This window comes from Pteropus alecto, unplaced genomic scaffold (genome assembly GCF_000325575.1).
Source record: "Pteropus alecto unplaced genomic scaffold, ASM32557v1 scaffold107, whole genome shotgun sequence".
NCBI lineage: Eukaryota > Metazoa > Chordata > Mammalia > Chiroptera > Pteropodidae > Pteropus > Pteropus alecto.
Window position 1 is genome coordinate 1,373,559 of NW_006440619.1, and position 26,190 is coordinate 1,399,748.

General features: G+C 37.1%; 1 protein-coding gene across 1 annotated transcript in view; it reads right to left on the reverse strand.

The window, feature by feature from the left end:
• Window positions 1-6,608: 6,608 nt before the first annotated feature.
• The window catches only part of DCX (doublecortin), a 161,549-nt gene continuing 141,967 nt past the window's right edge, over window positions 6,609-26,190 (reverse strand). The window contains exons 6-7 of the mRNA XM_006917277.1: window positions 17,108-17,202; window positions 6,609-6,665 (exon numbers count right to left, since the gene is read on the reverse strand). Of these exons, the coding sequence (XP_006917339.1) occupies window positions 6,609-6,665; window positions 17,108-17,202 (152 nt within the window). The remainder of the gene's footprint in view (window positions 6,666-17,107; window positions 17,203-26,190) is intronic.

The following is a 26,190-nucleotide window of genomic DNA, read 5'->3' on the forward strand; positions in this document are numbered from 1 at the left end:
CAATTGTTTATCAGTTTAGCTAAAAAAGAAAATCAGCAGTTGGCAAGCCCAAAACATAAGGTTGTTACAGAGAGCTTAATATGTATTGGTAAAACTTTAAACAAATTATTCCCCCACCCAACGCCACCACCAAGCCAAACCAAATGACAGGAGAAATTACCTATGGTCTCTCATTATATTATATTGCAGCTTTCCAAACTATGAGCAAGTTAAACAAAATCAATTAATAGTATTTAGCTGATATGAATCCATGGGTGGATTTTTCTGTTCAGATGATTATTTCTCTCAGCACACTTCACTGCTCCACAAAATGGCAGACTAAAAAGAAATCACAAAGTATTCTGTACAGTGCTTGGAAGGCAAAGACCAAAAGATACATGAGCTATAAGGAAACTGCTTGTGTGCATATGCTTCAGGGAATTACAACTGAAAATGGAGAAGAAAGGGCCAGGTTTGGATTATTCCCACCAACATGCTTCTGACTAAATTGGGGTAGGATCAGGGCTGGGTGAGTATGGAAATAATTCTCATCACCAAGGTAAAATCACAGGGCTAAGAAGAGGCATGTCCCCAATGCCTATACAAGGAGGGAGGGAAAAAAATGTTAAAAAGTTTCTGAGAGAACAAAAGAGAGAGAAAAGAATTGCAGAGGACAAATTTGTACACTGTGGAAAGAGAGTAATAACATAGAATATTAAACTAAGAGGAAAGAAATAGTGAACTAGAGAAAGAAGATATATGCAGGGGAGGTAGAGAGTGGCAAAAAGCCATTGATTTCCTCAGGTTACTAATCCAGAAATGAGAAGTTCTGATGCCTGTAATTTTTTGCTTTAGTGTACAAAGTGTTTGCTCTGACCTAGGTTGTGTCATCTGACCTCTCCCAACTAACCTGTTTTTCTAATCAGGAGCAGGAAGATGCCTTAATTTCCAAAGAGAATTCTATATTCTATCCCAGGCATCCAAAGTAAGACAAGATTGTCTCTGATTCCAGAAGATGTTGAAGCCTATAAACTAAGAGATAAAAATTAGGCAGTTAGAAGGGGGCTTCAAAAGTCTTGTCATATGATAACCAGTGTCATACTACCTAGGCCATTGTGGGAGGTCTGCAAGGATCCTTAATGGGAAACAAACAGAAAGCAACATCAACACTGAGAGGGTGGGTGTAAAGATCACACTAGATCTTTGTGGCTGGAGACAAGCTCTGGGGACCAGGATCAGGGAGACAGAGGAGGAAGTCACCTTTTCCTTAAGAGTTGGGGGGGCAAAACTCTTTAACCAGGCATACTAAAAGAGAGGTTGATGGAAAGAGAGCCTTCTAGTGCCTGTAAAGAAAAAGTGGAAGGGACTCGAAGAAGTTGCTGACAGTCTAGGTTGCCCACTAGATTCAGTACTCTGTGGGTTTAGAAATGCATTTTCCTCCCCACACATGTGGCTTGGCTAATCTGCGACAAGAACCTCCAGCACTTTATCTACTAGGAAAGTGAGGTCTGCTAGCCAGGGGAAGAATAAAATTGGGAATTTGTTTTAAGAAATGGCCTGTGTTGTCTTGGTCTAGGATCGCAGTCTTCAGCAATGGCTAAGGACAAATCACTGAGTGTTAACAGCACTAGACTGGGTCTGGGCCACCAACAGCCAGAGAACCAGTTGGTGATATCTCTCCAGCCAAAAGATAAGTATGATGAATCAATGCAATATCCTGGCTCCAGGTTGTCACATCTGTAAGAAAGAGGAAAATGTCCATGGAATTATAGAACAGTAGAAAAGACTACATATGGGATCCCCTTCTTCAGACAGAAGAATTTTGACAGCTTCAAAATTCCATACCAGGAGAAAGACCCAGAAAGACCATCAATTGCAAGGCTCCATTGCTACACAAGATGTCTCAAATCACTTGTGGCATATCAATGGCTGGACCTTTCATTTCTCTACATTCCAGGTCCCAAAACATAAGACTCTAACCTCTACCACATTCCAGATAAGCTTCAAAACACTAATTGTTTACTTAGGAAATAAGCCTAGGCCTAAGAGCCAAATCCCTTAATGCAATAAGGGTAATACACGAGTGAGGCCTGGCCTTGGAGATCCAAGTGGCCCCATATGGTCAAGGACAGATTCCAATGTCTTTTTAAAAAAAAGAAAAAAGTAAAGAAAAGAAAACTCCAATGCCTTTTATTTCCATAGCAATCTGGACAGTGGAGGAGGTCATTCAAACCCCACTGTCCCAGTGCCTCTATCTGGAGCAGTCTCTCTACACAGATGTTTCTGAGATGGGCTGGAGTTTGGAAACATTCCCATAAATGTTTTAGAGCTCATTTTGGGGACATGAGCAGGCTTTCTCCCTTGTCCAAGGAACACACGTTTTTAAAAAAATAGTGAGAACCAAATCCGAGAGGGGTTGGGAACATGTCCATCCAGAGTACTAAAGAGAGTAGGGAAGTACACATAATTTTGTCCAAGGCAAGCACTGGATTGCTGCTCTAAGATTTGGGCTGGGTGATTCAAAGAAGGATCTAGAGGCTTAGACCCCTTTTTCTTGCCTTCTTCAGATAACTACACATCCACTTTAAGTTTCCATGATTACTTCTGATTGGGGAGGGGAATCAGGAAGGAGAGAAAATTTCCCGAGGAGTGGGGTAAGCCTAGAAGGAGGTGTCTTGGAACTGAACTAATACCCTTAAGTTCCCAGGAAGAGGCTTGCTCTGAGGAAAACTATGTGTTCAGAATTTGTTGCCCTGGTTTCTGCCATGGAAGGCCACAGGAGCAGTGTACAGAAGGTGAATATGGTGTCCAGACCACAGAGCTTGTTATTTTAGTGTAAACACAAGGAGCCAATGTTTAACATAGGCTAGGGTACATTTTAGTCACAAAGCCGCTTGCTTATACATTGTCCCCATGATGGCAGGATGGCTAGGGGGACATTGTGGATGAGGATAACCATAGCAAGACCAGGGTATTTTCTCTAGCTAGTCTCACTCATGTATTTTGAAAGAAATCATTGCCAGCAACTGGTAGTCACACTCATTTAAAAAACACCAAAAGCCATCTCAGAAAGTCAGGATGAACAAAGCTATTTGTTTTTTCTCCCTTTCTTCCTTTCCTTGCTCTAACAAGAAACATTTCCTCCAACCTACGAAGACTAATCAGTATGAGATAGATGAGCTGAGGTGAGCTCTCTGGGAAAATCAGTCTTCCTCTATTCCATTTGGAGAGGGCAGGAGTTCAGGGGACAGTTTTGAAGGCTCCTCAAGGTAGAGCAGTGAGCCTCTCTGTAGGATGCACAAGGTCAGTGACTCCATTGTTGCTGTTGGTCCTCAATGCTTCGGGCTTCTCTTTGGGGACATATGCAGTCCATGTAAATGGGAACCATTTGAATACAGAGAGAAAGAGCTGTATTAGGGTGGTGGGTGGATTTCCCACTGAGGTCAGGGCAGCAGCATATGGCTCCAAGATGCAACATGACCCTGGGAAAAAAAACTCTCCTGAGCCTAGTGGAAAGCAATACAGTTTATGGGGAAAAGGCCCTGGAATAAGAGCCAGAAGATGTAGGTTCTAATTTCTGCCTTGTCCATAGCCAACTATGTGACCTTGGGAAAATTACTTTACCTCTGTTTCTCCATTCCTGGCCTGGAAATGAAGAAATTGGAGTAGATGATGTGATCTTAAGGTTCCTTCCAGCTAGAAAACTCTATGATTTAATCTAGGCTAATACTAAAGTCTACAAGGACACAAAGAAGTCATGCTAATGGCTATCTTTTCCAAAACAGTGAAGAGAAAAGGAAGCTTTCTCTCAATTTACCCCTAGTTAACACTACTTATGAAATTGTTCAGCCCAGGCCCCATATATACACTTTCCCCTTCTTTGACCCCATTTCTATTTCTGTAAGGGAGAACAATCAGGAGGTAAGAACAAGCAACAGATGGATTGAGTGTGTGTTTTTATGTGTGTATGAAAAAGGGAGAGAGAATGAGGGGAGTGGAGGCAAATGTTTGCTGAATGACTTGATATTTGCTAACTGCAGAAGGGACTTTAGTGGTAAAACTGGATTGGGTAAAATTGAGAATGAATGACAGGGGTGAAGGCGTTTAGTTATAAAATTTTTCTTTTTTGCCTTGAAAATGGGTCAATTTAAAATGCAATTTTTGAAGGCTGAATTTTGAACTATACCAAGTCACTCTAAAGTGGCAGTACAGAAACATTTCCTTATAATTTATTACAAGAAAAATGGAAAATCTGCTATTACTATAGAAGATTTTTGTTTCAAATATTATTCTAAAGAAAATATGCCCATTTAGCATGTTCTAATGCTACATATGCTACACGCAAGGAAATACTCAGAGAGGTAGCATAGGGTCTGGACATGAGGAAATCTCTTTCCAGCATGTCATTTACCTGTCTTGGCCTCCATTTCATCTTAGATTGAAGAAATTGGAAAAAATGAGATCTCGAGAAGAATCTAGAGAATGGCTTGAATCTTTGGGGGCCTGGCCTAAAGTTTAGAAACAGACCTCCTGCCACTCACCACACTACCCCCTATCTCAAGTACCAATTTTTCCCACTTAACTACAAATCGTTCTGGGAGGCACTAAGAAAACCTTGAGCTTCTAGAAAGTAGTAAATGGGCAAGTAATATGAGCTTCTTAATGGTTTCCAACAAATCTACAAATAGAGGTGAGGGGCAAAAGGAGATTCTCATAATTTGGGATACTTCAATGACCAATTAACCGGGAATCAGTACTACCATCATCTGGACTTTTCTTGAACCAAAAATGTTTTTTGTAGCTCAGGTGATCGGAAGCTTGTCTAGGGGCATCTGAACTACCCCTTCTATCACTGAATTTCCTCCTACATAGTGCTCATCAGCAATGCCACCAAGTTGCCACTGATCCATGTTGGGATATCCTGTATTATCTCCTAATTGTGAAGCGGTTGCACGCACACACACACACACATGCACACACAGAACAAGCTCATTCCTGTTAAAGTGGAAGAACAACTGCAAATCATTCAATAACCAAGCAGCAACTTGGCTTCAAATGCTGCATCTGTCCAACTATCTGCACAATTACAAAGAATTAAGGAAATCTTCATATTGGCTAAAAGCACACACAGAATTGGCATGTGCGGCTTTCACTTAAATTTAGTTGTATTTACCATTATAGGCTATGACTACAGACGAAAAGCAATGTTATGAATCTGTACCTCAAAGACTGAGAATTATTTCAAATGATCAGTCCGTAGCAAAGGGAAATCCTTTCTAGTGTTAAAGACAATAGAAAGGTTTCTGTGTCTTCCGTATGAAATATCAGGATTATAGATAAAAAAGAGTTGCTTAAAATGTGTCATAACATTTCGTTTAAAATATAATTAGAATGTCTGGTCCACATTGAAATTATTAATGTAAGCATAACTGTTAAAAAGTTATCAAAAGACTAATTCTATTGAATTGGCCCCTGCTATTCGTTTTGTTTACCCCTGGAGGTTTCTGTTTGGCAGTGACAGCATAATTTCTAAACTACATTATTCTGCACTTTTTTGGTAAATTTTCTGCATGTGTTTTTTAGACAAAAGAAAAATCACCAGTTTATAAAAAAGGAGCCTGAAGAGTTTGCTCTTGAAATACAGACATGAGGTTTTATAAAAAAGATATTGGTTTTTTGCTATAAAAAGCGACCAAAAGGTGTCAGACCTGAAAACAAATTCTCACAGTGTTTTCAGTGTTGGCTGTTTACAAGGCATTCAATAGAATGGAGATAGATGGTTACTATACAGTTTGTGTAATAACTCGCTATGTTAGACAGCCTCCTAGAGGAATTAGGTATATGAAGCCCCACACACCCAACTCTTATTACTTGATTATTGATTCTAAATTGCCCCAGTGGAGGAGTTGACATGGAATTCACTGTGTTTTATAAACTACTGAGATGTCTACAGTGTTTCCCAGTTCTACCTATTCTCTTTTAGCCAGCCCTGTACCAGGGTCCTAAATGTCTGGTGTCAGAATTATAAGTTGCTGGTGTTTCTCCCCATTGACAGCCAGACTTGATGCTATATAGTGCTAGACAACAAACAGGGGGCCTCAGTCAGGAGTGAAAAGCAAGACTGGGGAGCTGCCTTGCCATCTTCCAAGGATATTTCAGCATTCTTGAGATCGGGAGACAAGGGGTACTTGTGTTTGTCACTCTTGGATTTGTCAATGACTTTTTTCGCCACACACACATTTTAAGTATCCTGTATATAAACAACCCTCTACAAAAGGAAGACTGTCGTTTATGAGCAAAGCGAGACAGGGAAAACAATGCAGGTGCCTAAATATTCAATAGAAAGGTCATGGACTAGCACATTTTGCATCCCTGGAAAGTTACCCCAAAGGATGGTTGTCAATCTATCTTTTATAATTGGTAATTGTGGATCAGTGGCCCAGAGGAGAAATCACAGAAAAATAAACCTAGCATATTACAGTGTGTTTTTAAAAATAACAACAACAACAAACAACAACAACAAAACAAACTTGAAAGCACCAATAGCCCTGTTGGACACTTGAGCAGAAATATCCTATTGTAACAGTAAGCTTGTGTTTGTACTCTTGGACTCTGAATGCTCTCCTTCTTCACATGGAATCACCAAGTGAGTCTGAGTCATCCAAAGACAGAGGCAGGTACAGGTCCTATAAGAAGATAAGAGAAAAAGTGAATTCTCCTTTTTTTAGCACCTTAGGCTCTGAAATTGGCAAGATGACTGCTTTAGTTTTTTTTAAAATTAATATATTCTCTAATTTTAGTTTAAAATAATTACAGATTCACAGGAAGTTGAAGTATAAGGAAGTATCCTTGTATCAATGCACTCTTCATTCAATTTTCCTCAATGGTAACATCTTGCAGTTTTCCATTTACTCATGTGTGTGTTTGTGTGTGTGTGTGTGTGTGTGTGTGTATGTGTGTGTGTGTGTGTGTGTGTAGTCCATGCAATTTTACATGTATACATTTATGTGACTATCACTACATTAGGGATACAGAACCGTATTCTCACCAAAGGGCTCCCTCGTGTTACCCGTTCATAGCAACATCCACCCCTCTCCAGTCCCTAAGCCCTGGTAATCAATAATCTATTTACCATCTCTACAATTTTTTTCATTTCAAGAATGTTACATAAATGGAATCATACAGTATATAACCATTCACTCATTAAGGGCATGTGGGATAATTCCAGTTTGGGGCTATTACAAATAAAGCTGCTATAAAAATTCATGTGCAAGTTTTGGTGTGAATATAAGTTTTCATTTCTCTGGGATAAACGCTCAAGGACACAATTGCTAAATCATATGGTAATTGCATGTTTAGTTTTGTAAAGCCTGCTGTATTGTTCTCCAGAATGGCTATATACCATTTACATGCTCACCAGAAAAGTATTAGTAATCCAGTTTATCCACATCCTCACCAGTATTTAGTGTTTTCACTACTGTTTATTTTATTCAGTCTTGTGAGTTTGTATTGATGTCTCATCGTGCTTTTAATTTGGATGTTCCTGATGGCTATTGTTGTTAAGTATCTTTTCATGTGCATAGTTGACATCTGTAATTCCACCTCAGTGAAATGTTTCTTCATGTCTTTTGTTCATTTTCTAATTGGATTTTTTTTTATTGTTGAGTTTTAACAGTTATTTTTATATTCTATATATGTTTTTGGTTAGATATGTAGCTTGCAAATATTTTCGCCCAGTCTGTAGTTTGTCTTTTCATATCCTTTGCATGATCTTTGACAGAGCAAAAGTTCTTAATTTTGATGAGGTCCAATTTACTAATTGTTTTTCTTTCGTGAATTATGCTTTTGTTTTCAAATCTAGGAATTCTTTGCCTAGCATAGGATCAGATTTTCTCCTATGTTTCCATTCTAAATGTTTTGCATTTACATCTATAATCCATTTTGGACTTGATTTTTGTATAAGATATAAAATTTAGGTTGGGGGGGGGGTCTTTTCTTTTTTTGCCTATGGATATCCAATTACTCCAGTACAATTATTAAAAAGGCTACATTTTCTCCATTGACTGACTTTTGCCCCTTTATCAAAAATCAGTTGTGAATACATATATGAATTTATTTCAGTCTCCAAGAGAACTGCTAGGACCTGAACAAATGCCTAACCCAGAAAATGTACCCCATCTACCTACTTCCAACTTATTTCCTGATGCTTTCATTTCTAGGAATTAGGATTCATGGCTCTCATACTGTCCCAGGCCTTGGCCTTGTCTTGAGGAGATGGGAGAATGAAATGGCATTGGTTTTTCTCATTGTTCCCAGAGCTCTATTTAAAGATTCTTGTGATTCCTCTTGGACTTACTTTACCCATTGTCTAAATCAGTGATTTTCAAATCTCTCTCTCTCTCTCTCTCTCTCTCTCTTCCATTTAAGTCCTCTATTCAAATGAAATTTGCTTGAAAGCCCAATATATGAAACAAATAAAAGTATAGTTGTTTTGGTTGAACCAGACATGCAGGAGACAAAATCTCACCCATCTCCACATGAAGCACAGTTTGAAAAAACACTGTTTTTATTCATGTTATCAGCAAGGTACTAGAGGGAACTAGAAAACTTAGAGTCAATTCTGTGGATATTTAAGAGATCTACTTTGATAAAATGGAAAGAGAATTTCAGTAGAGAACTGTCTAAGAAAATTGAAGAATACAGCTTCTCCTTGTAGAAGAAAAAGTGAAGATGAGCAATAGGAACAAGAATGGGAAGGAAAGGGACTTTTTTTCTGGGAAAGACAGGGAGGAAAAGTTTTAGGCAGTTTATAATGGAAAAAGGAATAACATGAGGTTTTAATTCTGGATAAGTAGTACTATGACACTGAATAAGTCATCTGAGTCCTAGTTTTCTTGATCAAAAAATGCAGACTTTGGAATGGACAATCATTAAGGTCTCTTCCAGCTCTGAGACTATTATTTGGAACACTCAAGGGAATACTGAATCATTTAAAAACACAACAAATGCAACTACAACAAATAGATTCACTTTTCACCAACACACCATCCTTTCACTGTAAATCAGGGGTTGGCAAACTTTTTCTGTAAAAGGCTAGATAGTGAATATTTTAGCCTCTCTTTGCTGGTCACATGGTCTCTGCCACACAATCTTGTTTTTGGGGGGGGTTGTTTCCTTTATAACACTTTAAATATGCGAGAAACATTTTTTTTACACCAGGGTTTATCCAAAAAAAAAAAAAAAACAAACAAACTCGTTTTGTTTTAAACTACCAAGCAAAGATTTCTTATAACACTGATAAACAGGTAGGAAATACCTGAGGAAACAATAAGAGTGCAATAAAAACTTGTAAAATGGAATTGAGGCAAAGTGGCATACAATGGAACTGCTTCTCTGAAAAGATTTAGTTCTTCAGTACTTGAGAAAAATGAAAATTGAACATAGTCAAAAGCGTCTTTGAGCTTCTAGACTTACATAATGGACTTTCATAATTTTCAGAGAAAGACTCTCTGAAAATCTGATTTTACATAAATGCAGTAACACCGCAAAGATGATCAAAATCAACACTTTCAGAACTATGGAAATTAACCAAAGACTTGCAACAATCCAAAAAGTGTTTATTCAAGAAAAATGGATTAATCTCAGTAAGAATATGAAGATTCAGGTGCTTTAACTCACCTTATTTTCATTCTCCCTCTCCCTAGCTCCAGGATAGCTTTGAAAACTAACAGACTCACCACTAGAGTATATGAAAAACAGCACCTTAGCAGCCCCTGGAGGATGCAGAATGGATTCGGAGCTCCCCAAAATGCCCCATTCCAAGAGAATTGTCCTTTTTTGACTTGTCTTGTAGCTCCCTGGAAACTCCCATTTGTAGAGCTCTTCTTTATTTGACCTAACTCAGAGTACACTCACTATGAACAGCCTTTTTTAGGCAGCATTAATCAGCTGCAATTGTTTAAAATCACAGCTGCCTGAGGTAGGGGAAACATTTGGGGCAAATGAAGCTGCTCAAAACCTTAAAAGGAAAAGCTGGAGAATTAATGTTCATAAGAGACTTTGAAAAGCTCCAAAATATTCCTAAGCTTCAAAATATCTCTAAGGCCAGACACATGTTCAGGACTGTGCATAACCTCAGAAAAGACCTCAAACCCCTAATCTCTCACCTTTGGGTGGCCTTGAGGCTCTCTGCAAGCAGCAATTGAAGGCTAAGACAAAGATGTAAACTGCCTGACAGAGCATTGAAATCATGCCCCAACACACATACATACACAACCCTCAGCAAAGGCTGGGAGGCTTATTGGATCAAAGCATTTAAGGAAATCTAACAAAATTATCCTTCAAGAATGAAGCATAAATCAAGACAATTCCCAGATAAATAAAGACAGATTATTCATCACTAGCAAACATATCCTACAAGAAATGCTAAGGAGAATCCTTCAGGGAGAAATGAAAGGACAACAGACAGTAATTCAAATCCACATAAAAAATAAAGAATACCTGTAAAGATAAATACATAGGTAAATGCAAAAGATGGTACAAATTTATTTTTTGTAAATCTTCCATTATCTATTTCAAAAGACAACTGCATAAAATAGTTGTAAAATGCTTTGGTGGACTTATTATGTATAAAGATGTAATTTGTATGTCGATAAGAGCAGAAAGGGAGGGGGGAAGTAACAGTGCTATACTATAGCAAAAATTTTGTATACAATTGAAATTAGTTGATATTAACTCAAAGTAGACTGTGTTAAGATGTTGACTATAATCCTCAGGGCAATCACTAAGAAAATAACTCAAAATAAAATGAGTAAAAATAGAATAAAGAAATTGCAATGGTACATAGAAATATATTTAACACAAAAAAAGGCAGAAATCTAGGGATTAAGGGGGAAAAAGATATAAGACAAATAGAAAATAGCAGAATGGGTTATGTAATTCCCACTTCACTAGTAATTGTATTAAATATAAGTAGATCAAACACTCAAATGAAAAGGCAGATATTGTCAGAATAGATTAAAGAAAAAAACATGATTCACCCCTATGTTGTTTGAAAGAGATACAATTTAGATTCAAAGACACAAATAGGTAGAAAGTAAAAAGATGGAAAAAGATTTAACATGCAGTTAGTAACCAAAAGGGAGCTGGAGTGGCTATACTAATATCAGAAAAAAAATAGACTTTAAGACAAAAATTGTTACTAGAGACAAGGACATTTTATAATGATAAAATGGTTAATATACCCTAAAACATAATTATAAATATATATGCATCTGAACAACAGAGTACCCAAATACGTGAAATAAAAAATGACTGAAGGGGGAAATAAAGAATTCAACTATAATAGTTGAAGACTTCAATACCTCGAACCTTCAATAGACAGAATAACTAGGCAGAAGACCAAGAAGGAAAGAGAAGACTTGAACAACACTACAATTACACATCTCTAAAATACTCCATCCAATAACAGCAGAACATATTCTTCTCAAGTGCCCATGGAAGGTTGTGCAGGATAGATCATATGTTAGGTCATAAAACAAGTCTCAACAAACCTAAAAGGATTGAAATCATACAAAATATGTTCTTTGACTACAGTGGAACTAAATTAAAAAACAATAACAGAAAGGTATTGGGGGAATTCACAAATTTGTGAAAATTAAACAACATATTGCTAAATAGCTAATAGGTCTAAAAATAAATTATATGGAAACTAGAAAATACTTTTGAGTTATAATAAAATAATTAATAATAATAATAATATAGCAAAAGTTATAGGATGCAGCTCAAGCAGGGCTCAGAGGGAAATTTATATGAAATGGTCAGTATATGCTAACTCATAGGAGCAGAGAGTAGTAGATTAGTGGTTGCTAGGGCATGGGTAGAGGGGGATGGGGCTGTGACTACTATTGGGCATAGAGTTTCCTTTGAGGGTGATGAATATATTCTTGCACAACTGTGTGACTAGTAAAACCACTAAACTGTACCCTTTTAAAAAGGTATAATTTATAGTATGTGAATTACATCTCAATAAGCTGTTATTTAAAAATAGTATCTTTGAAAATCTCTTACATTTATGTGATTCCTGAGCATGCAACCCTATACAGCAATATGCATGTAGCAATGTATAATGCATACTGTAATATTCAGTATATAATGATGTGTACAAATATGAGATAGTTTTTCAGTAGTTTTTTCTATGACTATATTGTGACTATTGTGAATCCCATAAGTTAAATTTACACATAAAGCAAGTCCACTGTAGTAGAAAGAGCACAGGATTAAGAGCCAGGACACCTAGGTTCTAAGCCTAGCTTTGCCATTTAACTTCCCCGTTTCAGGGCCTTTGCTTCTACATTTGAAAACCAAGGACTACAAGATCTTTAAGGTTCCTTTTAGTTCCAAAATTCTATAAAATATAATTTGGATCATTGCATTTTGTTGTTCTTTGGCTATAACAAAGCAAGAGAAATGAGACAGACAATGCCAAGTTAGTTAACTCCCTGGGCATTTATCAGGCAATATAAAAAGGCCTCTTCATTATGGAGGCCACCTTGAGTCCAACCACTCTGAACTGCTGGGCTTCAGCATTCACCATTGCTATTAATCGTTCATGTAACAGACCCTTCAGTGTAGTTGTTTGGTGGAAATAATTATCTGAAAATAATTTTTATCTGGAAGTAATTTTTCCAGACTCTTATCTCAGAGGACACGGAACAGGCCTTGGGGTGGAATCATGAGGAGACTCCACTCACAGCTACTATACCTTGGAATGGGTAGGGTGAAATGCAGGCTGTGGAGACAATCCATACGACTAGCCCTAAGTATGAACTTCTGTACTTCTGTTCTCCATCAATTTATTTACTATTCAAAATATATTTCCTTGTATGGGTAGAACAATGTTTAGGAAAAGGAATTATCTTAACATTCTGTTTTTGTTGATTGATATGTAGAAATACAGAAACACACATATTGTTTAACAATACAAATAACTTGCACCTGAAATTCATTTGCTTAGTCCCTGGGATCCCTACAGAACAAAATGTAACAAATACAGCTGTGTTGGCAATACTCTTGCATTACAGGAAACAAAAATTTGGTCTCTGGTCCAAGGAGCTTATAGTCCAAAGGAAGTCAGAGAGGAGTTTTGAGAAACCTGGCTTCCACTTTGAGTTTGCTTTTTCCCAAGTGCACCCTGCACTTTTTTAATGGTGTGGCTTTGTTTTTGTTGATTTTTTTAAAGCTGGAACACTGGTTCTCTTCACTAACCATCAAAGCCTACCCAGGCTTCAAGGCCCCACTTAAATATCACCTAGTCTGTAAAGCTTTCCTCATCTCCCACCCTCCTTCATGTTTCTGCAGCTCTTTTGTTCACTGTTCACTGCACTACCAAAATCCACTTAAGAGTGGTGTCTGTGATTTGAGGGTCAAGATCCTGCTTTATTAATCCAACTATCTCTCCAAGCACTTAGAGGATGACCAAAAAAAGTCTGGAAACACAGAAAAATGTATATTTAAATAATGTTAGTTATATTTTCTAATAATATATGAATATATTTCCTTCAATCTCCAGACAACTTTGCAAGCAAAATGCCTCCAAATTTAAAGTGATGAGTGCAATCGGTAACCTGGAAAGAATATAAAAATAAATAAAAAAATGTTTCTTATGTTTCTAAAATCTTTGAACATCTTTAATATGTTATCTTCTCCAAATTGTTGAATCATACTTGGGCTGTCTTTAACCCCAGTACCTCCTTTTCATCATCTGTAAAATGGAAATGCTACCCACCCTGTGTCTTCACAGGCTCATCACAAGGGTAAATGAGAAAATGGCTAGCAAAAATATAAAGCAGTATGGAAATGTAAAATGTTGTTCTCATTAACTATACAAGGATTTACTTTTTGTCCATATTGTAGCACTTGAGTATGCTGGACTTTGGCTAACCCCGTTACAGCTGCTTTAAAGAGACTTCTCCATGAGCTGCTTAAGAGGGGAAGCCAAGAGGCTGATTACAGCTTCGGGCCCTGCCACAGCCATCAAAAGTTATCGAAGGGATGCTGGGACTTCGAGTTTGTTTCCAATTGTGCAGAAGGAGAATTATAGCCTTAGCCATCTGTTTCCTGTCTCCACCATGACTCACACCTTTCAGGTCCACTTGAATAGATGTTCAGATGAGATCTGCTTAGGCTCACTGCCCAAGGACCTTGATGGTGCTAAGGCTCAGGTAGCTGTGTGAAAGGAGGAGAAGCAAGAAGCTGATACCTCAGCTCCAGGGATACTGAGTCAAGTAACAAGATACTTTTGAGCTTATTCAGAAAAACCAGTTCATCCTCCATCATTGGTGGTATAAATATGAGGCTATTGCTTCCTGGCAGGATACACCGAGAGCCACAACGCCATTTCTATGACACTTCTGTCCCAAATGCTTAATCTAAATCTAATCGCAAAGAAACATTAGACAAACCTAAATCAAAAAACATTCCACCAAATAAATGGCCTGCACTGTTTTGTTCTATAATATACTGTACTAAAAGATAAAACAAAGACTGAAGAACTTTATTAGATTAAAGAATACTAAAGAGACATGAAAACTGAAGGCAATGTATCATTCTGGATTGGATGCTGGACTAGAAAAAGAATATTATTGAGGCAATTGATAAAATTTGAATATGGACTATAGAGTATATAATAGTATTGCAGCACTGTGAATTTCCCAATTTTCGTAATTGTACTATGGTTATAAAAGAAAATGTCTTTATTCTTAGGAAATACACACTGGAGTATTTAGAGGAAAAAGGGCATAATATCTGCAACTTAATCTCAAATGATTAAAAAATAGCAAAATGTATGTGTGTGTATGTGTAGAGAGAAAGTACAAAAATAAATGGGGCAAAATATAAAGAACTGATGAATCTTTGTAAAGAGTACACAGAAGTTCTTTATTGTTCTTACAACTCTTCTGTAAACTTCAAATGATATAAAAGTAAAAACTTTAAAAATTATTAAAAATTATTCTCCAAAATTTTTAAGTTTGCTCTAGAAAATTATATAATTTATTACTTACTTTTAGTTTGCTTAACTGTCATAAGAGTAATTTTAAAAATAGAATGATACACTGAAAATTCTAGTTAAGAAAACAGTAAGGCTCTAACAATGCTGCCACCTATAGCTTATTCTAGACCTTCAGTGGTTAAATTAGATTTTAGAATTAACATAAATCAATCAATCAAGCAATCAATCACATACACAAAATGCCTGTAAGCCCAACCAGAAGAAATGGCTTAACAATGCTAGCACTGACCTCAATGGGTTTATGAATGATGAGTCCTCAGTCTAAATGAATTGAACATGTCAACTAAAAAGCTGAATGACTAAAGTGTGCAGACTAAGTAAGTATCCGAGCTTCTCCCAGCTATTTGGGAAAAGTACTAATGGAAGGTGCTGACATAGGTCACACTTCTCAAAAGGAAAGTAAAGAAAGAAATACACAGGGCCAAGATACAGTAAAGAGCAATGCTGCATAAGAGGTTCTGTGTGGAGAGTGGAACCACAGAAGTGGCCTACTCCCCATCTTGGAATGTCCATATTAACAAGCTTTGTTGCTCAGAAAAATAACTGAAAGCTGACTGCAAAAGCAGTTTTCATCCATCTCACAATCTCTGGGTAATGTTGGCTACACAGACAGTTCAGCAGCTCCTCCTTTGGGGAAACCAAGTAGCTTAGCAGGACAATTAAAAGGTCTGGTCAGGGTCAATACCAGAAGTTAAAGAGGTCACAAAAGGAATGAAACAGGCATTATGAATGCTAAAGCAGGTAATCATCAGATTAACCAAGAAATTAAAATCCTAATGCAGAGAAAAGGAAATGAAAATGGATATCAGGCAGTGGTATGCTGTTAAATCTTAACAATTGACTTTATGTGGGGAAAAATAACCTTGAGTTTGTAGTATTAGCTGACTTCCATGGTATAAATCTTCCCACCAGAGTGGTGTTCTAGTTACCAACACAATGTCACTGAAAACAGAGTTGGGAAGCAATGTACAATCAGCAAACATGACCTAGTGTGAACTGGCTCTAGCATACTTCCAGCAGTAATTTGGGTACCAATCTTCTCTCTGCTACTACCTAGCTATGTTATCCTACTAAGTAATTTAACCTTTTTGAGTCATAATTTCCTCAATTGTAAAATATCAATACCTGACGAAATCATTGAGAGAATCAAATGAAACTAATATATCTCTGTCTAAGATCTCTTCCAGCTCTGACTATCTACGATTCTGTGATGGAATTGGCCACATTGGTGAGTTTTTGCCTTTTCCCATCTTACATTAAGTCATGTGAGCAGGCAGAAGACAAGAGAATCCTAAAGTAAGTTGCTCTAGAGTTTGGTAATCAGAGCGGAGACCACCACATTCACATTGCCTCAGAGATGAGGTCCAAGTCAGTGACCACTCCAGATTTTCTATACAGAAGAGATTTCAGGGTGATAATCTGTTTGGGAAGTGGGGCTAGCAAATCTACACACTTCTATTATTTTAATGGTATATTTACTTGGGATGACTTAGAAGTGTAAATGATGCCCAGGGCCAATGCAGTGTATATGTGCCCTCTCCTCCTATGCTGTACCAGAATCTACCTGGTAAAGAATACATAGTAAAAGTAGGGTCTATCTCTAGTCAATAAAATGTTTTGATGTCCAGCAAATTTAAAGGAAGTAACTCAGTGCTAACTTTCTTTGACTGCTATATTTATATCACTTCTATGGACCGGTACCTGGCAACATATGCTTAATGCTCTCTTTGCTATGCCTATGAATTGGACAGACAAGTGCTCAACCCATTTCCTGAGCCATTGTTTGGTGATACTATTAGCTCAGAATGCATATCTGGGACCTCTGTGCCTCTTTGTTTTGGTTCAATGTAACCTAAGTAAACAACCCGGGGGTCAGAGGAATAAATAAAAGTGACTGGAAGTTTGGCCCCTGTGCGGAATCCCAAGACTTCACACTAATGGACCAGATGAAAGGAAATTCTAGCATCTGTTGAAGTCAACGGAAAAGAAAACCCTCACCCAGCCATTCAAAAAAGTCCAAGTGCAAAGGGATTTAGTAAGGTATAAGAGACATAATACCTTGTGCTTCCGGAGGCTGCCAGGACTGGTGGGCGTAGAGATAGGAGACTGCTTAGACTTGGGGGTAGAGAGCTGGCTGCTGGAAGTTCCATTTGCTAGCCCAAGGCAAGAGAAAAGGAAGGGATAAAAATCAACAGCATACAAAAGAACAAGTTATCCTTCCCCTCCGAAGATACTAAAAACATTCAATCAAGGCACACATACAACCAAGTGATTTGATGAGTATAACAAAGAAAAAAAAACACACACATTCCTCAGAAAGGCAAGAAGTGTAATCCTCAGTTAATTAGATCCCTGCACAGTGCAAGGCAGCAATCTTCCCACCCTTTCCCTGAGTGCTTCCAATAACAGGGTCTGGATTTTTTCAAATATTTTTCATATTCATTCCCAAGTTTGACCCTAACGACATCTTTTGAAGTAGTCTGAGAACATATTATTTTGTTTTAATTTTATAAGTGAGAGAAAAGTGAAGCACAAAGCAATTGTGTGCCTTACCTTGAAGGGAAGGGAATATAGGTTTGGACCAGGGCACATTCCTTTTGGTGGCAGATAATATGTCAGGTACACTATAGTCCCATTGTCAATTTCTCCCCACTCTCTCTTTTCCTACTCAACTCCCCTACTCCACACACACTCTCTCTTCTTACCTTATCCTGGGTGATAAAAACAGAAGGAAAGAAAGAGAAAGGGGACTAGTCAGGAAGAAGAATGAAAAAGTAGAAGAGAAACACAAAGTGAGACATAAAGAAAGGCTCATACAGTGAAATGGGTGGAGGAGAGAATCAAAAAAGAGCAAAAGAGATCAGGAATGAAGAAGAGAGGAGACAGGGAAGATAGAGTAAGAGATAAGGAGAAGAGAAGAATGAGGAAGTTTGAAATAGGGACAGAAAAAGAGAAAGGCAGACAGTGGTGGCCAAAGTCAGAGTACACACCAATTTGTCTCTAGTCAATAAAATGCTGAAAATGAGATGGTTGAGTATCTTCATATCCACTGTGTTTGCAAATTGTTTTATATTCCATTGCTAATGAGCTTTTTAAATATTTAACTAAGTAAAAAGAAATGTAGTGAATTAAATGAAACAATTAAACAACTTTCAAAATGGATTCATGTTCAGACATCACATGCTAAAGTTAATTTCTTTTACATCTAAGTACTTAAGTAATTAATCAGCAATATTCTGAAATGTGCTTTACAAATAAAGGCAAATATCCCAAGGATGTGAGGGAGGGGGTGAGGGAGGAAGGAGGAGAGAAAGAAGGAGGAAGGAAGGGCTGGAGTGGAGAAGGGAGAGAGAGATTGAGATAATGAGAGAGAGAGAGACAGACAGACAGACAGAGAGAGAGACAGAGAGAGAGACGGAGAGAGAGAGAATAGAAAATTGAACAAGTTAAGCAGGAACATGGCGTGAGAGTATTGCTGCTAGTCCCACAGGTAAAGCTTAAACTTCTGTATCATAAATATTTCCTGAAGATATACTTCCTCTGCACCATTTATGGTAATGTTTCCCTAGGTTCTGGAATCTGCATACAAACTATAGAAATGGGATAGATATTAGTGTTGTGGTTCATCTAAGTGCAAGTGAGCTAAAAAATGAGCACTTAAACATCCACCGTTTGGCTTTGCCTGTGTATTCACTCATCTCTCACCCACTCACTGAGAGACCTTGCTGCCTGTCAGGGCTTCCTGAAAATCACTCATTCATTTAGCCAGTAGTTACATGGTATTTTCTCTAAGCCAGGCCAAGTATTAGACATTGGGGTTTCAGAGATAAGTAAGTCATTTCCCGTGGGGAGACAGGCAAGAATACAGTGAGTTAAGTGCTATGACAGAGCCATATGAGGGGTATTATTGGAGCCTGGAGGAGAGACTTTGAAATCAGAGGTCTGAGAGGCAAACAGAGGGACAACACCTAAAAAAGTCTTGAAAGATGATTCTGGGAGCTTCCAGTCAAGATGGTGGAGTAGGTAAACACTGTGCTTGCCTCCTCCATGACCACATTAAAATTACAACTAAATTATAGAACAGTCAACCTGGAGAACCATCTGAAGACTAGCTGAACAGAATTCCCATAACAAAGGATATAAAGAAGAAGCTGCAGTGAGACTGGTAGGAGGGACAGAGATGCAAATGGGCTATCTCCACATCCATGCGTGGTGGTTGAGAATCAGAAAGGATATCTCAGCTGCAGAGGACCTCCTGAGGAGTGAGGATTCCCAGCCCTAGACCCAGCTTTCCAGCCCAGAGCACCAGTGCTGAGAAAAAGAAGGTCCTACAACATCTGGCTGTGAAAAACAGTGGTGATTCTGTCCACCCAGGTGAGACAGAAGGCTGCCAGAAACCCAGGCATCCTCTTAAAGGGCTTACACACAGACTCCTTTGCTTCCAGGCACTCATCCTGGGCTAGAGCAGAAGGGAGGCAGCTCAGGATGCACCAGAGACATACAGGGAGAGGCTAAGTTTTGTGGCTTCAGGGTAAGAACTGGAGAGACAGCCGCCATTGTCCCTGTGTTGAGCCATCCTCTCATGCAGCCTATGGGGCGGGGGTGCCATCTTTCCTCTGTTGAGCCCTCCCCTGACACTGCCAAATCTGAAACTCCACTGGCCTGGTAAACTCGCTCACATCTCCCACTCTGGTGACTTCCTGAGACCAAGCCTCACCTAAGTTGCTTACCAAAGAAGGTTCCTTCACCAGCTCCACCTTGCAAATAGCTAGCAGGTTGCAGTAGACCTCGAGGTTCCATGAGCATTTTGCTAACCTTCCCCAGGCATGGTACTAATGGTAACCAACATTATATCCCAGCGTGGCTTCTCCCAAATGCCTCCAGGTCCAGCACAGGAAGCAACAAACCACTTTGTAGCTCCTACCAGGTAGCCACAGGCCAGTAACAGGCAGCATGCATGAGAGCTCCTCCCATGAGGCCCCAGAACCAACACACCCAATGGTCAGCTTCAGACCAAAACAGAGCGCCACCAATTAGTCTTGCAAGCAGCATGCCAAAAACGGTGGTCTCAGCAGGTAATAGAGTCCATTGGAGCAAAACCCACTCATTGAGGTCAGCCCCACCAAAGCAGCTTGTACACTGTGGTTGTGGCAAATTATGACAACTGGTAAGCCTGAGAGTCAATCCCTCCCATTGAAATGCAAACAGCAGTCAAGGCTCAATGACAATGGGAGGGCACACACACATCACACACAAGGAACACCTGGAACATTAAGCTTAGGTGATCAGAGAGACTGCACCACTAGGTCCCACAGAACACCTCCTACATAAAGACACCCTACCAAGACTGGGAGACATAGCAGATCTACCTAATACATAGAATCAAACACAGATATGAAGCCAAAATTAGAAGACAAAGAAACATATCACAAATGAAAGAACAGAAGACTCCAGAAAAAGAACTAAAAGACATGGAGGCAAGCAATTTACCAGATACAGAGTTCAAAACACTGGTTATAAGGATGTTCAAAGAACATAGAATAACAACAAAGAGATAGTAACCATAAAAAAGAACATAGGAACCATAAAAAAAGTCAGAAATGGAGAATACAATAACTAAAATGAAGAATACGCTAGAAGGAACCAACAGCAAATTAGACAAAGCAGAGGACTGAATTAGCGATTTAGAAGATAAGGAAGAAGAAAATCTCCAATCAGAACAGCAAAAGAATAAAAAATTTTAAAAATGAGGATAGTTTAAGGGACCTCTGGAATGACATCAAGCATAACAACATTCACATCATAGAGGTACCAGAAAGAGAAGAGAGAGAGCAAGGGATTGAGAACACATTTGAAGAAATAATGACAGAAAAATTCCCTAACCTGGTAAAGGAAATATACATATTTGTTCAAAAGGAATGGAGAGTCCCAAATAAGATGAACCCAAACAGGCCCACACCAAGACATGTCATAATTAAAATATCAAAGGTTAAAGACGAGAGAATCTTAAAAGTTGCAAGAAAAAGGCAGTTAGGTACCTACAAGGGAACTCTCATAAAACTGTCAGCTGATTTCTCAACAGAACCTTTTCAAGTCAGAGTGACTGGCACAAAATATTCAAAGTAATGAAAAGCAAGGACCTACAACCAACGTTACTATACCCATCAAAGCTATCATTTAGAATCAAAGCATATACATAGCTTCCCAGACAACAAAAAGCTAAAGGCGTTCATCACCACCAAACCAGTATTACAAGAAATGTTAAAGAGACTTGTTTAATAAAAAGAAAAAAATAAAAAATATGAATAATAAAATGGCAATAACTACATATCTTATTTCATGTCCTTTCAATATTACATTGAAATTCCATACTGGTAGAAAAGTCTCCCTATTGAAAATCATAAAATATTTTAATTTAATGTTATTTACAATCTACAATATATAAAAACAAACTTGCCATTTTCCTGAATCCAAGGAAAGGAAGCTGGAAATAACCAGTTTTCCATAGCCTTATTTATTGACATATCTATCAACAATTGCATTAAGTGTAAATGGATTAAATGCACCAATAAAAAGACATAGAGTTGCTGAATGGACAAGAAAACAAGACAAATATATATGCTCTCTACAAGAGACCCACCTCAGATTGAAATACACACACAGACTGAAAGTAAAGGGATGTAAAAAGGTATTTCATGTGAATGTAAACACAAAAAAGCTGGGGTAGCAATACTTATACCAAATAAACAAACAAACAAAATACTTTAAAACAAAGGCTATAAGAGACAAAGGATATTTCATAATGATAAAAGCATCAATCAAACCAGAGAATACAACCCTTGTGAACATTTATGTACCAAACATAAAAGAACCTAAATAATTAAGGCAAATATTGATGACATAAAGTGAGAGATTAACAGTAATATAGTCATAGTAGGTGACTTTAACACCCCATTGATACCATTGGACAGGTCTTCCAGACAGAAAATCAACAAGGAAGCCATGACCCTAAGTGGCATACTAGACCAGATGAAATTAATTAATATTATAGAGCATTGTGTCCCAAAGCAGCAGAATATACATTCTTTTAAGTTCACATGGAACATTTTCCAAGATAGACCACAAGTTAGGCCACAAAACAAGTATCAATAAATTTAAGAAGACTGAAATCATGTCAAGTACCTTCTTCACCCCAATAGTATGAAACTAGATATCAATTAGAAGAGAAAAACAGAAAAACACACAAACACATGAAGGATAAATAACATGCTACTAAACAATGAGTGAGTTAACAATGAGATCAATAAAGAAATTGAAAGCTACCTTGAGACAAATGAAAATGACAGCACAATGACTCAAAATCTATGGGATGCAGTGAAAGCAGTCCTAAGATAGAAATTCATAGCAATACAGGCCTACCCCCAAGAAACAGAAAACATCTCAAATAAATATTCTTACCTTACACCTAAAAAAAAAACTAGAAAATAATAACAGCAAACAAAGCCTAAAGTGAGTAGAAGAAAGGAAATAGTAAAGATCAAACTGGAAATAAATGAAATAGAGTAAAAAACATAAATTAAAAAAAAAAAAGAACAGTACACAAAATCAATGAAACCAAGAACTGGCTATTTGAAAAGATAAACAAAATTGATAAACCTTTAACCAGACACATCAAGAAACAAAAAGAGTAAGGGAGTACCCAAATAAATAAATCAGAAATGAAAGAAGAGAAGTGACAACTGACACCACAGAAATGAAATGGATCGTAAGAAAATAGTACAAAAAATAGAAGAAGAAGAAAATACTATGAACAATGATATGCTAACAAATTGGACAATCTAGAAGAAATGGATAAATTCCTAGAAATATACCATTTTTCAAGATTGAATCAACAAGAAACAAAATCTAAACAGACCAATTACTACTAATGAAATTGAGTAAGTAATCAATAAACTCTCAACAAACAGAAGTCCTAGACTGGATGGCTCACAGGTGAATTTTACCAAACATTCAAAAATTTAACACCTATCCTACTCAAACTATTCCAAAAAATTCAAGAAGATGGAAGTCTTCCAACCTCATTTTTGAGGCTGCTATTACCCTGATTCCAAAATCAGACAAAGACATTACAAAATAGAAAATCAAAGGCTGATATTCCTGATGAACATTGATGTAAATATCTTCAACAACATTTTAGCAAACCGAATTCAGCAATACATTAAAAAGATCATACACCATGATCAAGTGGAATTTATTCCTGTGATGCAATTTTGGTTTAATATCTGCAAATTGATTAACATGATATACCGCATTAAACAAAAATGAAGAATAAAAAAATGATATTATCCTATCAATAGAGGCAGAGAAAGCATTTAACAAGTCCAACATCTAATTATGATAAAAACAAACTTCTTGGCAAAGTGGAAAGAGAGGGAACATAACTCAATGCAATAAAGGCTATATATGACAAACCCATAGCTAACATCAAACTCAATAGGGAAAAGCTAAAAGCATTTTCCTTGAGATGAGGAACAATACAAGAATGTCCACTTTCACCACTTTTATTCAACATAGTATTGAAAGTCCTAGCCACAGCAGACAAGAAAAAGAAATAAAAGGAACCCAAATTGAGAAGGAAGAAGTAAAACTGTCATTTGTAGACGACATGATACCATACATGGAGAACCCTAAAGAGTCCACCAAAAAACTATTAGAACTGATAAATGAATTCAATAAAGTAGCAGGATACAAAATTAATATTCAGAAGTTGGTTGCATTTTTATACACCAAAAATGAATTATCAGAAAGAGAAATTAAGAAAACAATCTCATTTATGATTGCATCAAAAAATAAAATACCTAGGAATAAATTTACCCAAAGAAGTGAAAGACCTGTACTCAAAAAATTGTAAGATATTGAAGAAAGTAATTGAATAAGATACAAGTAAATGGAAGCATACACCGGGCTCATAGATAGGAAGAATTAACATTGTTAAAATGTCCCATACTTCCAAAATAATCTATAGATTTGATGGAATCCCTATAAAAATACTAATGGCATTTTTCAAAGAACTAGAACAAATAATCCTAAAAATTTATATGGAACCACAAAAGACCCTGAATAGCCACAGAAATCTCGAGAAAGAAGAATAAAATTGGAGGTATCATGCTACTTGACCTCAATCTATACTACAAAACTATAGTAATCAAAACAGCATGGTATTAGCATAAAAACAGACACAGAGATCAATGGAACAGAATAGAGAGCCCAGAAATAAACCCATGTCTATATGGTCAATTAATCTAATTCAAAGTAGGCAAGAATATACAATGGGGTAAAGACAGCCTACTCAGTAAATGGTGTTGGGAAAACTAGACAGATTCATGTAAAAAAAAATGAAACTAGACCATCTTCTTACATCATATACAAGAATAAATTGAAAATGGATTAAAGACTTAAATGTAAGACCCCAAACCATAAAACACCTAGAAGAAAATATAAGCAGTAAATGCTCTATCACTGCTCTTAGTAATATTTTTCTAATATATCCTTGTCAAGAAAAACAAAAGTATAGCATAAGGAAAATAGTTAATAATGTTGTAATAAACATGTAAGGGGGAAAAAGGGTACTAGATTTTGTGGGGTGATCACTTCATGAATTATATAGATCTCTAATCACTATGCTGTACAACTGAAACTAATATATTATTGTATGCCAATCATAATTGGAAAAAAAACCTCATTGAATTGTACAATGTAAATATGAGCAACTAATTGTCTGTTATATTTCAGTAAAGCCAGAAAAAATAAAAATAAATAATAAATAAATAAACAAAGGACTACATCAAACTAAAATGGTTTTGTACAGCAAAGGAAACCATCAACAAAACAAAAAGATAACCTGAATGGAAGAAGGTATTAAGCAATGATACATCTGATGAGGGGCTAATAGGCAAAATTTGCAAAGAACTCATACAACTCAACACCAAAAAAAAAAAAAATTTAAGTTAAAAATGGGCAGGAGACATGAATAGATATTTCTCCAAGAGGAAATATGGATGGCCAATAGCCATATGAAAAGATGCTCAAGATCATTAATCATCAGAGAAACGCAAATTAAAACCACAATGAGATATCAGCTAACACTTGTCAGAATGGCTATCATCGGTAAATTAAAAAAAACGTCTTGGTGAGGATGTGGAGAAAAGGGAATTTTCATGCTCTATGGAAAATAGCTTGGAGGTTCCTCAAAATATTAAAAATATTAGAACTACCTTATGATCCAGCCATTCCACTTCTGGGTATTTATACACAGAAATCCAAAACACTAATTTGAATAGATATGTGTACCCCTATGTACACTACAGTGCTATTTACAATAGCCAAGATATGAAAGCAACCTAAGTGCCCATTAATAGACTATCGGATAAAGAAGAAGTAGTACATTTATACAATCACAATTACTTGGCCATTGAAAGGAATGAATTCTTCCCATTTTGTGACAACATGGATGGACCTAGAGAGTATTATGCCAAGTGAAATAAGTCAGACAAAGACAAATACTATATGATCTCACTTATATGTGGAATCTAAAGAACAAAATAAGCAACTTTTTTGTTACAAAACAGAAGCAGATTCATAGATAAGGGAACAAACTAATGATTGCCAGATGGGAGATGGGTTAGGGGGCTGGGTGAAAAAGATGGCGGGATTAAGAAGTACAAATTGGCAGTTACAAAATAGTCATGGGGATGTAAAGTACAGCATAGGAAATATAGTCAATAATATTGTAATAACTATGTATGGTGCCAATTGGGTACTAGAGTTATTGAGGGATTACTTTGTAAATTATATGAATGTCTAACCACTATGCTGTACACCTGAAACTAATATAAAATAATATTGAATGTAAACTGTAATTGAAAAAATAAAAAATAAAAGAAAGCTCTTTATGGAATAGACAAATCTATATTAATTTTTGCCAGAGGCTGGCTAGGTGGGTGGAGAGAGGAGTGTGGGGAGAAATGGAGAGTATCTGCTAATAGATACAAAGTTCCTTTTAGGGGGACAAAGATGTTCCATCATTAAATAGTGGGGATTGTTGCACAACTGTGTGGCTAAACTACAAACCATTGAATTGT